At 53.4% G+C, this 16,370-nt stretch overlaps 1 protein-coding gene across 2 annotated transcripts; it reads right to left on the bottom strand.

Moving 5' to 3' along the window:
• Positions 1 to 1,411: 1,411 nt before the first annotated feature.
• Positions 1,412 to 15,048, bottom strand: SUV39H1 (SUV39H1 histone lysine methyltransferase). Of its 2 annotated transcripts, none has more exons than XM_032756873.2 (6): positions 14,785 to 15,048; positions 11,598 to 11,743; positions 9,891 to 10,553; positions 4,032 to 4,178; positions 3,816 to 3,945; positions 1,412 to 2,996 (listed from the first exon to the last, which is right to left on the bottom strand). In XM_032756873.2, exons 1-6 carry the CDS (start codon positions 14,834 to 14,836, stop codon positions 2,863 to 2,865), a joined length of 1,272 nt encoding a protein of 423 aa, XP_032612764.1. In that variant the 5' UTR covers positions 14,837 to 15,048; the 3' UTR covers positions 1,412 to 2,862. The 2 variants fall into 2 exon arrangements, with proteins under 2 accessions (XP_032612764.1, XP_032612763.1); XM_032756872.2 differs by lacking the exon at positions 14,785 to 15,048 and adding an exon at positions 13,840 to 13,961.
• Positions 15,049 to 16,370: the final 1,322 nt, after the last annotated feature.

Raw genomic sequence — 16,370 nt, 5'->3', positions numbered from 1 at the left:
TTCTCCACTTTATACCCTGGCACCGTATAGGTGCTCAATAAATATTTGCAGAAAAAGTTTCCCCAGCACACACAAGCTTTTCATTTTGAATGCAGGAGGCAGATTTTGAGTTCAAAGCCTTTAAGAGCAGGGAAGGTCCAGCTAGAATATTATCACATTTTAACCTTTCCATTGATGTATTTCTCTGGTTATTTTTGTTTGCTTATGGCAAGTGATTATGGTTTTTCCATTTAGACAGCAGTGGATTTGGTTTTCTCCCTCCCCACTTTGCTCCACTCCTCCTACCCTCTCCCCCACCACCCCAGTGCTGTATAGTCCCTGAGGCCTGGGCACTTGGTCAGGCAGGAGGTGGCAGGGTCTCAGCCAGACACTACCAGTCATGGCTGGTCACCACCAATCATGGCCAGTCAAGACTGGTCAAAGCTGATTATGGCTAGTCTAAGTTGGTCAAAGCTGATCACGGCCAGTCAAGGCCAGTTACCAGAGATCATGGCTGGTCAAGGCCAGAAACCACTGGTCATGGCTGGTCAGGATGGGTCAAAGCCAGTCATGGCCAGTCCAAACTAGTCAATTATAGTCACAGCCAGTCACAGCTGGTCCAGGTTAGTCACAGCAGGCCAAGACCAGTCAAGGCTGGTCAAAGCTGGTCAAAACCAGTCCATTTCAGTCCCTGCTAGTCAAGGCCAATCCAAGCCAGTCCAGGCTGATCACAGCCAGTTTAAGCAGTCAAAACTGGTCAATCCCAGTCCAAGCCAGTCCTGATTGGTCAAGACGAGTCAAGGCCAGTCACGGCTAGCTACCACCAGTCACAGCCAATCATGACAAGTCAAAAGTCGGCCAACACAGGTCAAGATTGGTCAAGTCCAGTCAAAACCAGTTATGGCCAGTCTAAACCAATCAATTTAATTGCATTGTTTTGAGACAGGGTTTGGCTCTTTTCTGGAGACAGACAGGCTAGAGTGCAGTGGTGAGATCTCAGCTCACTGCAACCTCCACCTCCCAGGCTCAAGCAATCTTCCCACCTCAGGCTCCTGAGTAGCTGGGACTACAGGCACATGCCCCCACACCTGGCCAATTTTTGTATTTTTAGCAGAGACGTGGTTTCACCACGTTGCCCATGCTGGTCTCGAACTCCTGAGCTCAAGTGATGTGCCTGCCTCAGCCTCCCAAAGTGCTGGGATTAAAGATGTGAGCCACCACACCCAGCCTTAAGTGCATTTTAAAGTTTAAGTATAAAGCAAATTTATTTTAGGTCAAGATGTTATATAGATGATGGTGTAAGTGATATGCTGTGGGGGCTGAAATTGTGAGGATTAGAGTCAAATGGCTGAGGTTTGAGGAACATGTTCCTGGGCAAACCCAGCTCCCAGCCTCTATCCCCTCAACCCCCACCCACACAAAGCACCTCACATCTTGGTTTGTTCAGTCGACAGTTCATTTTATTGATGCCCACTCCAGGCTGCATAGGGTCGAGGGGTGTACAAGAGGAGAACCAGATTCAGTCCATGCCTGGAGATTAGTCTGGGGGGCCGGCGGGATGGACACACAGACAGACACATAGATCTGGCATCTGATAGCAGGGCATACAGTCTCACGTAGGGGCACTCTGGGCACAGGTAGTCAGGAAGGACTTCCTAGAGAAGTCCTCACAGGGGGTGAGGGAGCAAGGAGCAAGGCAGCCATCAGAACCTTTGCCTTTTGTACATTTGTAGGCAGGTGACTTTTGAGACCAGTGGACCCAGGGTGAGCGCAAAGGGCTGGGGTCTGGGAATGACAGGCAGCAAGGGCTTCCCTCTCGCCTCGTCATCCCATAGCGGGGAAGCCATCTCCCCCACCCCCAATTCTTGGCCTGTACTTTGCCTTTTGCCACATGGGCCCTTTCCTGGCATCCACCTCCGTGGTTTTCAAGGCTTCCCTGAGACAATCCACGTGGACCAGGTGCTCTACCCAGTGCCTGGCACTTCATCACCACCCCATCAATGCACGTTCTTGTCCTAAGTGCTATCTACGGACCATCTAGATCTTGGTTCCAGCTCTGAGTGGTGTCAGTGGTCATGACACCCCAGGTCAGGGCCCCCAGCAACCGCAGAGCTCCCAAGAGCCCTAGGTACCTTCACTGCACTGTGAAGGCAGAGCTTGGTCCCAGCCCACCTCCAGGGCTGGCCAGCTCTGCACTGCCTTCCTCTCACTGCTCAGTGGGCCATGGACACCCACTTCCCTTCCAGTGGCATGTGGGCATCCACTTCTCAGATATGCAGCCCTGAAGAAGAGACCCTACAGCTCTTAGGGCCAACCCTAGCCAGCACGGTAAGCACGAGCAGAAACCAGCCTCAGCCCATAGCCCAGGGACCCCCTTTCTTTCACTAGTACAAAGTTTCTGTGGTTGGGGAACCAGCTTCATGTTGGGCTAGGCACTCTGGACTCTGATGTCTGCCTGCTCTGGGGTTGCTTCCCCATACCTTTGGGGCAGCAGGGAGGAGGCCTGCAGCAGACCCCCAAGCTCCAGGCAGAAGCAGGTGCAAAAACAAATATATTCTGGGGCTGGGCTGGGACTCACCCCTTGGACCTCCTTAATAGGCCATGAATCCCAACGACAGAGAGTCTTGATGTTGAAAAACTATTTCTGAAGGTGGGTGGGGGTTTGTAAGTGCAACCCACAGATGGGGCTGGGACAGGGAAAGGGGACTCCTGGAGTCGGTCCTCACCACGGCCACAGCCCTGAACGTAGAGCAGGTAGGAGCAGGTGGGGGCAGGTGGAGGCAGGCGAGGCCCTGGCAGTCATTCTTGACAGGAGGGCAGCAGTGGGGGTGGTGCATGTAGCTTCAGGCCCCCTCGGTCAGTCTGGCCTCAGACTTCTAAGGGCTAGAAGAGGTATTTGCGGCAGGACTCAGTCCCACACTTGCATTCAATACGGACCCGCTTCTTAGGGGAGCCAGGGAGCCCAGCCAGGCCAAAGTTGGAGTCCATGCGGGTGCTCTCCATGTCCACGGGGTCCACTGTGGAGTCACAGCCAGGGAGGAGAGGAGGGAAGGAGGTAGGGAGGGAGGGGGAGAAGGAGGGAGGCAGGAAGGCAGGGAAGGAGGCAGGGGACTTGTTAGAAGGCCTGGATGAAGGGTCCCACTACCCTTTATACCATGAGACCAAGGATCTTCGGGGCTGGGAGCAACTCTGGGATTTGAGTTGGGAGGAGATCTTAGGGTTGGTGGTTTGGGGCTGGGGCCAGGGCTCAGCACTGGAGGTTGTTCAGGCCAGGGGTTGAGGAATGCTGGGGGAGGCAGGGAGCCGTCAAGGAACCAGGAGGGTCATTTTAGGTGCGGGGGCGGGGCGCAGCAGGGGCAGGAATAGAGGGCCACCTGGGCATCCAGAGGTACATCTGAACTCTCCTGCCAAAGACCTGCCCTTGAGGGTCTCAGAGGTGGCTAGCTTATCAAGGAGAGGACTGGCTGGAGGCCACAAGGGTGTCCAGAGGCTTGGGATGAAGAAGGCCAAAGGGAGCTAGGAGTGGGGAGGGGCTGGGGGATGAGGGAAACTCCGTCAAGGCTAGAGTCAGGAGTGTCTTAACTCTCCAGGAATCTTGGAAGATGTTGGCACGAATGCCTCAGGGTTAGGGTTCAGGGGCTGGGAATGAGGGGACTCGAGGGGTGGTAGGCAGGGGTCTAGTAGTCCGAATGGGGGACTGGGAGTCAGGAAGAGCATCTTAAAGCTCCCGCTAAAGAATTTTCCTTGGTTCTCTGAGTGACTGGTGTGCCTTCAGGAGGGGTCCTTGTGTCCCAAGTCACAGTGCGCCCCTGCCCCCAGTCCCTTGCCACCCCCACCTTGCATGTTGTAATCAAAGGTGAGCTCCTCGCCTGCCCGGATGGTTCTTGTGGCAAAGAAAGCGATGCGGGGCAGCCGCTCGTCAAGGTTGTCTATGAAGACGTTGTACACCTGCAGGTTGGGGTCACACTGGGCGAGAAAGAACAGTTGGGAGAGTGAGGAGGGGCCCCAACCTGCCCCTCTCGACCCCTTGCCCGCCTGCTGGGGGTACCCACACTGTGGTTGACAAAGTGGGAGATGTTGCCATAGTAGGCGGCATCCACGGTGTACACGTCCTCCACGTAGTCCAGGTCAAAGAGGTAGGTGGCGCCCTGACGGTCGTAGATCTGGCCCCGCCGCTCTGCCTCCTCTGAGGTAATGATCTAGGGAAAGGGCCATGGGTAAGGGGAGATTGGCCGCGAAGGCTCAGGAAAGCCGGCACTGCTCCTGACCTCTGAAGGACACACATGGGCAGTGACGCAGAGAGTCTGTTGGCCCTTCTTGAGGAGCTGGGCCTCAGCTGGCAACTGCCTGGCCCGCCTCAGGCCTCTGGCTAGCAGGAGGAGTCCCTGGTCGTGAGCGCAGGCTGGCCTGGCAGCAGGGCCCAACTGGGGCCACACGAGCGCCTCCTGCCACCACCCAGCAAGAGCTGCCCAAGAACCCCTGGAGTCTCCAGTGCCTTGGGACAGAGCAGGAGGTGATCAGGAGAGACCAAAGCAAGGGCAAGAAAGGAAGTGACCCAGGGTGCCACAGGGAGAGATACTTACTGATCCAGGCAAGGGAGCCCGAGCCCATGCAGGACCCAGCAGGGAGGGCGTGGAGAGAGGGGAAGAAGAGACCCAGGCCATGGGGAAAGGGGGCAAAGGCCTCAGACAAGACAGGTGGAGACAGAGGCAGAGGGAGGCCCAGGTTCAGAGAGCCAGAAAGAGGCTGAGGCCACACACTTCAGAGACAGCAGCAGAGAAGGAGGAAAGATGAAGGGAGAGCACAGTGGGAGAAGCTCTCACTCGGCCCAGGGCTGCACGGTGCCAACTGGTGCTTCAGATGGCAGTGGGTGCCTCCTTCCCAACTGGTTCCCTACCTGTCCTAGGAAACGGGAAGCTTTGCTGCCGTCCTAGCCCCAGCCTGTCCTTGCCTCCCAATCCACCCCAACAAATCTCTCCTCTCCGGCCCCACGGCCCATCTTCCCTGAGGCCAGCAACGGCAGCCTCCTGGCAATCTCCAAGCGTAGCTGACCAGGCCCTTCCCTGGGTGGGGGTCCCACTGTACCTCAGCCAAGGACAGTACACAGCACACAGGAGACACATGGGGACTGCTGTTTACTTTGATTCTGCTTCCTGGCTTAGCAGCCTGTCCTCTGTCCAAGTGGTGGCCCTCCAGGTAGCTCCAGTACTCCCCCGCCACACTTCTTCCTTCCCCTCCCTTCTCCAGAGACCCCTCTCGGGGTTCCTTCCTTGCTCACCCTCATGTGGGCAGGTGACCATGCCCTTCTGACTTGGGAATCCATCTCCTTAGCTAGGATGGCCACACTGGTGTTCTCCCTGGCTGTCCCCTCAAGGCTGTGTTCCATGCCAAAGGCTGACTAAAATGCCTTGAGGAAACCAAGATTTACCCTGCCTCGGGCCACACTACCCACTGCCCCGTGTTCCAGTTCTGTTCCTTGAGGAACCTGGCTCCCTTGCCAGGGTTTTTATTGAGGCCTTCCTTCTGCCCAGTCCCAGCATGCAGGGCTCACGGTCTGATCAGGGAGACACAGGGACCAGGCCCAGTCCCCATTCTCAGGGGTCACAGGTGGGTAGGGGATACGCAGGAACCAGGATTGGTCCCTGCCCTCAAGGGGTCAAAGTCTGGTCACAGAGAGACAGATGGGTGAGTGGCAATCTCGGCATGCTTCTGCCTCCTGTCTCAGCCTTTTCCGGGATACAGGGCCCGCCACCAGCCTGGTCATTAGAGACGGGGTTTCACCATGGTCTCGATCTCCTGACCTCGTGATCCGCCCGCCTCGGCCTCCCAAAGTGCTGGGATTACAAGTGTGAGCCACCGCGCCTGGCCTGAGAGACAGATTCAGACACCCACAGTGTAAGATTGTGATCAGGAAACAGTGCTTAGGGCTTGAGGGGGAATGGAGAAGAGACAGATTCTCTAAAACGAGTTGCAGATCATAAAAGGGCTTTACCACCTGGTGGAAGAGTGGGGACTCTCTCCTAAGGGCCACAACGTGAGGGTGGAATATGTCAATATCAGTCTCCCTTCACCTCTTGGAGAACACACAGTCTTCCTTGTGGCATCAGCTCAAACAGATGGGACCTCTCTGGGCAGCCTTCCAAGCTTCCCGTTCCTCCCCTACCTCAAAAGCTGGCCGCTTGTCTGATCAAGTCCTGGGATCAAAGGGCAGCCTCTCCCAGGCTCACGGGCCTAGTGTGTGGGGTATGAGCCATCTTTTTCACCGTAGGCCCTCCTTGAGCCAGGAGGAGTGCCCACATCCTCCCTGGTCTCCATCTTCATGCCTATTCTGCCACTACCTGCTCTCCCAGTCTCACCAGGAGTGAGTCATATTGCAGGCCCTCCAGGGCACAAACGCTTCCTGGTTCCTTCTTTTCAGTCCCATTCTCTAATGATTGGTCAACCCTGAAAGCTTGGGAACAGATGGGCCTGTCTCTGCTCCCTAACAGCTCTCCAGAATGAATGGAAAAGACAGGCTGTAAGCTGGCAGTTCCGAGAGGGTGCTGACGTGAATGGGAACTAGAAGACTTGGAGTCAGCTGCTGCTCTGCCCCCTCCTGGATATGGGATCCTGAATGTTCTCTCTGTGCCTGTTTCCTCAGCTAAAAAAAAAAAAAAAAAAAAAAAAAAAAGCTACAGCTTGGCAGGGTACCAGTTTTAGACATTATTTGGGCCTTTATTTTTTTATCCATTTTACTACTTTTGTGATTTTAATCAAGTTATTCTACCTCTCTGGGCCTCAGTTTTCTCATCTGCAGAATGGGAATGACAGTGACAAAATCCCAACCTGACAGGGGCTGTTGTAAAGATCCATACAAGATCATGGACGTGAAAGGTGTTCCTGTTTCTGATAGGAGAGTGAGCAATGTTAGGAGTGGTTATGAGGACCACTTATAAATGTAAGGCACACCCTTAATTTTATGTGCCCTTTACCAAGAAAGGAAAAACTGCTGTTAATTATAAATGATACACCATGATTTAATTAAGACATCTTCATTTCCAAGATGTTAAAATAGGAAGAAAATGCATGTTTTAGAATGGATAAAATAGGCTGGTATTGTCTCTTGGGTGAGGATGGGAATGTTCTGCAGGAACATGAAAGTTCTGACCTAATGTGGGAGGCTGCAAAGGAGGGAAGGGCAGCTCCCGTGGAGGGAGCTCTTGGTACAGACTGTCAGTACATGTCCCAGCTGAAGAAGGACAGTAGATAGCATGGTGTGCAGATAGGCCCTTGATTCCGTAACACCCTGGCAGCATCTGGGACGGCACTACAGAGTCAAGTAAATTAGAACTGCTGCAACTAAATGTATGACTATTACCCCAAGTAGGATAAATAAAGACTACAAATAGGACTCTAGCCGGTCAGGCTGGGTCCTGTAGCCAGATGGGTTACAAAAAAACTTGGTCTTCCGGACATTTTGGATTTGCTGAAGTTTAGACTATGCTGATAACGTTTGTATCAAACTTATTGTGTACTGAACACTGTTCAAGTGCTTTTTCCAAGTGCTTGATACATAGTAACTCATTTAATTTTTGTAACAAGTGTGTGAGGTGAGTGCTATTATCGTTCCCATTTTGCAGAGTAGTAAATGCAGGCACAGAGGTTAGTGATTGCTGATGAGTAGTGGAGCTGGGATTCAGCCTCGGGCAGTCAGGATCCAGAGTCCACCCTCCTAACCATTTGCTATACTGTCTCTTCAGAGGGGGATGCGGGAAGATGAGTTTGGCTCTTTCCAGAGGCCTGTGGCACCATCAGGAGGACCCATGGGTCTGAGGGTGCCGGAGGGCGGTCAGGAAATAGTGCAGCAAGAATGTGTGGAGAGCAGGAAGGGTGAGGACAGGGCTGAGAGAATCCCTGGAAACCTTGATGTTTCCAGGGTAGAGAATTAAAGACACTAAGGAAGAGCAGCCAGAAAAGTCTCAGGCCCAGGAGGGTCTGAGGCTGCCCTTGGGGTGTGGTCTTCCTCCTCGACTGTCAGGACCCTGTGTGGTAGACAGTGTTTCCTCCAGATGCCAGTACAGTGAGGCTGAGATACTTCCTGCTCTGTGCAGCCCCTAGGACGGTGGACTGTCAGGGTCCTATGGGGTCTGGACATGTCCTCCTCCAGAGAGTTTGGGTTCCTTCAACCTCTGGACACTTCCTCCAGAGTGTCAGGACACTGAGGGCATGGACACTTTCCCCGATACTGTCAGGGTGCCCTTGGGTGTAGACTAGATCTCCAGGCTGTCCGGATCCCTCTGGGGTGAGGACACTTCTTTTTCCTGTCATGACAACATGGGTGTGAACACTTCTTAAGTCAGACCACCAGGTCCTCTAGAGTGTGGAGAGCACAAGCTCTTCCTCCAGGTCACTGGGGTCACTGTGGGACATGGACTTCCTGCAGATTATCAGGACTCCTTCCCCCTCCCACTGTCAGGAGCCCTCAGGGTGTGGACACCTCCCCCCTCCTCCTTCCAGATAGCCAGGTCCTGTGGCATGTAGACATCTCCTCCAGCAGGCCAGCAGGGTTATCTGGACAGGGTGTGGCTGTCTCCTTGCCCAGACTGTCAGGGTCCTCTGTGGTGTAGATTGTTCTACCCAAGATTGTCTCTGTCCCTGTCGGATGTGACCCTCTTTACAGTTTCTCAGAGCAGGAGCCTCTCCTTGTCATCAGTATCAGTGCTACAGTGTGGACACCCTCATGTGAGTGTTCCTCAGGCCAGTTTCTGCCACTTTCCAACTATATCACACCCCTAAGGGACCTATGGCTATATAGAGAGGTATCTGGGGTTGTCACTATGACAGGGCACACTCATGGATTTAAATGGTCAAGGTCCAGGGATGCTAAATGTCCCCCAATGCATGAGGAAGTTCTACATAACAAAAAATCATCTCATCCCAAATGCTAACTGCATCCCATCTTAGAATGTGACATTTTTCTGTTGTAGATACTTGCTAGTTATCTAGTTGCTAGTTATGGCTGTGCTTTAGCCTTGTGCAGCTGGGCACATGGCTAAAGCACATCCCGTTGCCTCTCTTGCATGGAGGTAAGGCCAGTGACTCAGTTCCAGCCAGTGGAGCATGGGCAGAAGTGATGGGTGCTGCATCTAGGCCTGGCCCACTAGGATGGGCCCCTTCTATCTCCCACTTGGCCCGCCTGCCAGGCAGTGCTGAGGATCTAGTGATGACTCCAAGGCTTCAAGGCACAGCAAAGGCACAGGAGGGAAAGAGCCTAGGTGTCCCAGTCGCTGTGTGAAAGGATACCCACTCAAACCCCCACCATGGACGGTTCCATGAGCAAGCAAACTTGTAATGTGCAAAGTCACTAAGATGAGGGGGTTGTTTTTACAATGGCTGGCTTGCCTAATACACTCGGCCTTCCCCAGTGTCCTAAAAGTCTAAAGGAGTTAGCCAACCTTTGTCCAAGGCATGTCTCATCCTACTCCAGACTGCTTTCCTTCTGTGCAGACTGGTAAAACAATGCTCCTCAGGCAGATACTGCTTGGTGATAAGATAGGCCCTTGTGAAATGAGAAGAGGAAGTGCCTTTCCAGCTGATGCAGCCCTATGCCAGACCACATGACCTGTTAAAAGGAATGCTAAGGCTGCCTGGATCTCAGCTCCCACTTTTCTTCTTTACTAAGTACCCTGATAAAGTCAACCCAGTGCAGAAGTATTTCGGTGTTCCTGTAACCACCAGCATGGCCATGCTGGTGTGTACCAGCTTGGAATACTAGCCCCTGCCCGATGTCCCTATGACACTCAGATCAGTCTCCCAGGCCTTTCCCATAGGGAAAGCAGGGAGTTTCAGACACACAGTGAGGAGAGCTGGGTGCACAATGCGAACACAGGGTGGGAAGAGCTGCACACACACACCGGGTCCCATCTCCCTACCTCTCCCACGTACTCCATGACGAAGCTGTTCTTACGAATCTTCTCCAGGGTGCGGACGCCCCAGCCGCGCCCATCATCCGTGCGGAAGATGCAGAGGTCATATCGGATGCCCTTCTGTACCACGCGATTTGGGCAGTCATAGCCGCAGCGGCAGCGGGAGTTGCATTCATAGATGGGCAGCCCGGCTCGAAGCCGCACCTGGCCCTGGTCATTGTAGGCAAACTTGTGCAGTGACGCCCCTGGGCAGCAGCCTCCAGTGGGTGCCCACAGACAGTCCTGGCACTCGCAGCCCACAGCCACCTGGTTGAGGGTGATGCCCTCACCAACACGGTACTCGTTGATGTACACAAAGGCCCGCGGAGGGCCGTCCAGGTCCACCTCATTCTCTACAGTGATGCGTCCCAGATGGCTGCGCTTGGCATTGAGCTCCTGCTCCCAGCGACGGAGCGCCCGCCTCTGCTTGGCCTTCTGCACCAGGTAGTTGGCCAAGCTTGGGTCCAGGTGCCGGGGGGTCTTTGACCGGTGGTGCCGCCGGAGCAGCTCCCTTTCTAAGTCCTTGTGGAACTGCTTGAGGATACGCACACACTTGAGATTCTGCCGTGGCTCCCAGGTGCTCTCTGAGTCTGGATATCCACGCCATTTCACCAGGTAATATTCCTGTTCCTGTTGGGGTGGGTAGGGGGACGGGGGTACCATAAGTGGTGAGATCTTTGGGCCAGCCCTCATGGGGCTTCCATCCCAAAGCTGATGGATAACACCTACCCCACCCCACCCCTTTTCTGGAATGACTTCATGCGGTGGTTAAAAAGCATGGGCTCTAGAGTGAGAATTACTAGGTTCAAATCCTCCTCTCCCTCTTACTGTCTGTCCAAACTGTTCCAACTTTTAATTAATCTCCCAAACCCACTCCCCTCCTTGGTCTTCCCCATCATCAGCTCCCTCCCTTCTAGCTGTTCAGACCGGAACTCCTGGAGTCATCCTTGACTCCACTTTTGTTCACACTTCCAACACCCACCCTCCGCACATCCCGTTAGCCCCACCTTCAAAATACGTCCAGTGACAAACCATCGTCACTGCCACCACCATGGCTCACCTGGACCCTGACAAGTCCTTGCCTGTTCTAGGCAGCTTACATGTATTATTAACTAACTTAATCCTCACAACTCCGCATGAGGTAGATGCTCCTAGTTATTCCTTTTTTACAACAAGGAAAATGAAGTACTGAGGGTTTGGGTAGGTAGCCTAGGGTAACACAACCAGGACTGGAACCCAAGCATGCTTACTCCAGTTTGTTCTCCTAACCATCCTGCCACTCCCCCTTCTGGCAATAACTGTCCCCATTTCACAGTTGTTAGGGGATTAAATGAGTTTCCAAGAGGAAGCGCCTGGCACACTGAAAGTGCTCAATAGCCATTTGCTATTGACATTTCCACTCCAGGGTTCAGCATCTCAATCTTTGCAATTACTTTGTATTCATAGGGAGATGGGAAGAGATTTATTTGGGAATTCATTCCGGCTTCTGCCCAGAAAGCTACTTAGTTTCCCTATCTGTAACATAGGGATAAAAGGGTCTATTCATCCTGTTTTTTCAGGGTCATAAGAGAAAATTCCCTTTGGAAACAGATGTGGGCAGTTGGGGACAAGAGGGCAGGACACTAACTTCCTTGTGACCTGTCCCCTCCCAGAGCATGGTCACCCCAGACTCACGCGGATCTTCTTATAATCGCACAGGTACTCGACTTCAAAGTCATAGAGGTTCCTCTTAGAGATACCGAGGGCAGGGCAGGAGAGCTTGGCCAGGCGGCACAGGTCCTGCAGCTGATTCCAAGAAGACTTGCAACACACGCTGCAGCCTGGATCAAGCGGGGCAGAAAGAACTATTACTGGGCAGCCTGACTAGGCCAGGAGTCAAAGGGGACCCCAAATCCTCCCTGGGACATCCCAAAGACTGCCTAAGAGTCAGGGAAATTTAATCCACAGGCCTTCCCCAGTGCTGAGACTGTTCTACAACAGAAATGTGCTTTGAACCCCAATGCTCACTGCCCAAAGCTGCCCCTGGAGCAGCAGACCTCTAAGCAGGGTTTGCAACATGAATTTGTCCTAAAGGAATCTATTTCCAGAGCTTCAAACTCCATGTCATTCCTAAAACTGCCTGCAAACCTGCTTTGGGTTCAGGACCTGATTACCCCTCTCTCCACTTTGCAAAAGAAAGAGAAAAACCCCCCATCTCAGTAGGATGCAATGCCCCGAGGTGGGGTGGATGGGAGGACAAGATTAAAACCTCCAGGGCACCAAACAAAGGCGTAACTGGAAAGACTGGTCTTTAATCCCTTATCTCAAACTCCTGGGACAGATGTGTTTTGGAATTCAAAATTTTTTGGATTTTACAAGACTAGTTCTAGGATATCCCATACATCACCTAACACCCCCAGCGTGGCCAGGGGACATCAAGCTATAATCAAATGCATTAACCATCCTGCAGCAAAAGTATGAATTTCCCAAATTAAATAGGAGAAATAGAGATATAAAATAGCCTCACAGAAGAGTTCCACTTTATAATCTACTTTTGCCATAAATGGTGCCAAATTTAAGAAAAGGATTTCAGTTTTCAGGGCTTTTTAGATTTCGGAATTATGAGCAAGAGATTGTGGAATGATACTACATTACAGGAAGGCTCCTTAAATGATCAATCTGGGTGCCTTAAATCTACAAGGTATATTTTTTCACACTGCATTTTGACTTTGTCTCGTCCATCTTTCTGTGAAGAGTAAAGCTCATCCAAAGGGTTATGCTCTGAATTTATACGCAAAGCAGTACAGATTAGTGACACTGATTCTTTTAAATATACCTGGTATATTTCTGGGGCTGCCAAAATTTTGTAAGACACACGGATTTTAAAAAACAGATTTCTTTCTGATTCAAGGCACATTCTTAATCAATGTGCTTTAGAAGCCATTTTATCAAATCATGTCTCAAAACATTCCAAGGGCAGTCAGTCCTCATCCTATTTCATCTTTTTAAAATGTTTAATATTTTCTGCCTCCCATTGCAAAAATCACACTTAAACTCTAGATGTCAACCTAAAAACGTACAAGAGCTCTTCAAAATTATTTCGTGTGCAAGCCCTACCCCCCCTACTTAGGCAAGACCAAGTGGAGACTGAGCCCGCCTGTGCCCACGCTTTCCTCTCCCTACAGCCTGTCCTCGCAAACCCCTTCCTTCACTTGCATTTGAAACCCCACTTAAGTGGTCCCAATTAACACCTCCAGCTGCTGGGTCCGGAACTGGCCACAGGTGAATTCTCCTGAACCCCTCAGAGTCCCCCCACTTGTGGAACCCATCCTCCCTGCGGCTTTCGTCACATAGAGGGGCCCCACAACATAACTGAGTCACCCCTCTTCTCCTGCACATGGGGGAGTCCAGCTGTCCTATTAGGAAGGCCCCATTTCCCTCTTCTGGGGGATCCTCTATTCCAAACTCTTCCCCTATCACGCCGAGAGGCGATACGTTCCCCCAGAAGAGTTGCCTGTCCCCGCACTCTGAAGGGGGGGGTCTGTCCCCCTTATCTTCCCTCCCCTTCCGGCGTCTCGCGTGGACACCGAATGGGTAACGGTCACCGGGGGCCGATTTTCCCGCGCGCGGGCGCGGCCTCCCCGACAAGCCCCCGCGCGTGCGCGCGCCGGTCCGGCCGCGATCTGCAGCGCGCGCCCCCATCCTGCGTCCCCACTTAGCCCCAGGCCCGCTGCGTTCCGAGGCGCGCGCCCCCTCCCCTGAGCCCCGCCCAGCCCCGCGCACCAGGCCCGCGCTCCCCGAGCCCCATCCTTTCCGCGCCGAGCTTCCGGCTCCCGGCGCCGGGGCCTCGGACGCCGGGGCCCCGAGCCGGCGACGCCACCCCTCCAGCCCACCCGGCCCGGCCAGCGGGCCCGCGCCTCTGCCTCCACTGCTTCACCTTTTAAATTTTCCGCCATCTTTCCCCACGGCTAACGACATTCGGGCCTAACCGGCCTCGCGAGAAGAGCGCTCGCGCGGGCGTGGCCGGGAACGCGCAGCTTATTGGCCGCGGCTCGCGACTCGCAGCACCCGCGCGGACCAACCGGAGAGCCGTGACCGAACCCCTCCCTGCCGTCCGGCTCGGTCCGGGAGGCGGGTGCTCGCCGCGCTTTCCCAGAGTGCGTCTGGGCGGCAGCGGCAGCGGGAGCGACAGCGGCGGTAGCTAAAGTTGCCCGAGGCCCTGCCCGTGCGCTGGTCTGTCTGTCACACTGCTAGCCAATCACGTTATCAGCCAGTCGCAGTGGCTTCTCAGTCCTGTCATACTCCCTGTTATCACCGTCAGTCAGCCCGTCATCTCATTTTAACCCCAAGCAGGCCGGGGCTCCCACGTGGACTAGTACCACATCCAACCGCTCAGGCGGTCGCCCCAGACAGGTGCCTAGTCAGACTCCCCGCCCCCATCCACACTGCCGGGTAGTCAATACTGGCTTCCATTTGTGCCTTGGCCAGCGGCGACTCCCTGGAGGCAGGCGTGAGAGCACTGTTAGCCAGCCAGCCAGCCAGCCAGCCAGCCTTATCATTCCCTAAGACCATCCTGTCCTCACGTTGTCAGCAGATCAATCAGTCCTCCTCTCCACCCACCATAGCCCTGGGACCAGCTGCGATTCTCCCTGGCTAAATTGTCTCATAGACTGCAGCATCCAGCCGTGCCCCCAGGCGGGCTGTGATTAGGTCGGGACAAGCTGCCACTGTCAGCATCTAATACAGCCCTGTCGGGCACTATCAGTTGGTCACTGTCTTTCCCTCAGATTGTTTCTCATTCACACCACGATCAGTCACAACACCCAGCTAGGTCCTCAAAGCAAATAGAGCGACTAGAGGTACGATTAAGCCTCCACACCACCTGTCAGTGGGTCAGCCAGTCTGTCATTTCTCAGGCGACTCATCCCCACCATTGGTCAATCAGTCTCTGATGCGTTGAAGCTGAGATTCTATCAGGGCAGACAGTCCGTAACCACGTACAGCCATCGAGTCAGACAGCTATGCCGATTTTGCTCCTGGCCAGCTGGCCTGTGACTCGTTCAATCCGCCCCTCATCACATCGTCAGTCATTCTCAGCATCCGACTGACCGCACCGTCTGTCAGGTGATCAGTCAGTCAGAGCACCCAGCCAGGCCCTCCAGCATGCTGTGATTCGAGCAGCGTGGATAGTTGATCACCAGATACAGCTGCCTAGCAAGCAGCCACGGATCTGTTGATCAGTCAGCCTGAAGTTTCCCCAGGTGGCCCTCCTTTACACGGTGCCAGACAGTATAGCATCTAGACATTCTCCCAGGCCAGCTGTGATTCCTGACAATAGTCATTCACAACATCCGGCCACCCAGGCAGGCAGTAGCACCAGGGGCCGGGCCATCAGTCAGCCAGCCTGCAAGGTCCTCAGGAGGCTGCCTGTCTTTTCCACTGTCAGGCTACCAGCCCCAGCCAGTCCTAGACAGGCTGTCATTCAGTTAGATGTTCAGGAAACTGCGCTGTCACGTCCTCAAATTGCCCCTTCTCCCTGTCACTCCATGAGTTCTGTAGTCAACCAAACAGTTATACGGTTAATCAAATGGATATTCTGTCTGCCTGCCAGTCCAGCTGTGAGCTCATTAAGAAGTGACTGGCTGGTCTGAGGTTCCGTCAGCCCTAGCTTGCCTGAGTGGGACAGACAGGAGCGAAAGTCCCACCATGCATCCCCTTCCCTCCTTATTCCTTCTCGAGCAGAGTCAGACGCTCATCCTCATGTACCCTCAGACTCCTAGGGCATCAGGGCTCTCCCACTCCCGGGTGTCCAGGAGACCTGTCCAACCCACAAGAGTGATTTAAGACAGGACCTCTGCCTGTCTGGATCTGAGGGGGAGACAAAAGGGTCTGTCACCAGTAGTGCCCCCAAACACTATAAAGTAGTGGGCAAAAGCCTGGATTCTGGAGCCTGACTACCTGGACTCATATCCAGGCTCTGCCATTTACTAAATTACTTGATCTTAGGCGGTTTCTTAAACTGGTCTGTAAAACCTCCAGTAAATGACCTTGGGGTGGGTGTCTCCTGCTCATCTGGAAAGTGAATCATTCTGGACTAGCACTTTTTCAGGAGACCTCAAAAGTTAAGAGGCCATCTTATTGCTACCGGGTCCCACTCCCAGCCATTTGTCTGTTCATTCAGCATTAATTTAATGGTTACTGCGTTGCCCAGTGCCGGAGCCAATATAAGGTTTTATTCATTGCAAGCTTCACAGGTTTGACCTATTGTAATGTAAACCTCAGATTGGAGTGTAACACAAATACAGAAGGGTACACAGACCAGGGGTGAACACTGTAATGAGTTTTCACAAGCAGACCTACATGTGGAACCAGAATGCAGGCTGAGCAACCATGTAGCCAGATCTCAGAAGCATTTAATTGTTTTGTATAAATTTATTGGGTACAAATGTAATTTTTTTTTTTTTTTTG

Source organism: Hylobates moloch, unplaced genomic scaffold (genome assembly GCF_009828535.3).
Source record: "Hylobates moloch isolate HMO894 unplaced genomic scaffold, HMol_V3 SCAFFOLD_7, whole genome shotgun sequence".
Taxonomy (NCBI): Eukaryota; Metazoa; Chordata; class Mammalia; order Primates; family Hylobatidae; genus Hylobates; species Hylobates moloch.
This window is presented reverse-complemented; position numbering and strand designations above follow the sequence as displayed.

Excerpts from the sequence above, each read along its gene's own strand:
- SUV39H1 (XM_032756873.2), bottom strand. The coding sequence starts at position 14,836 with ATGGTGGGGATGAGTCGCCTGAGAAATGACAGACTGGCTGACCCACTG. Across the intron at positions 4,179-9,890 it reads TCATGGAGTACGTGGGAGAG|ATCATTACCTCAGAGGAGGC; the intron begins GTAGGGAGATGG and ends CCCTTTCCCTAG. Across the intron at positions 2,997-3,815 it reads CTTTGATTACAACATGCAAG|TGGACCCCGTGGACATGGAG; the intron begins GTGGGGGTGGCA and ends GTGACTCCACAG.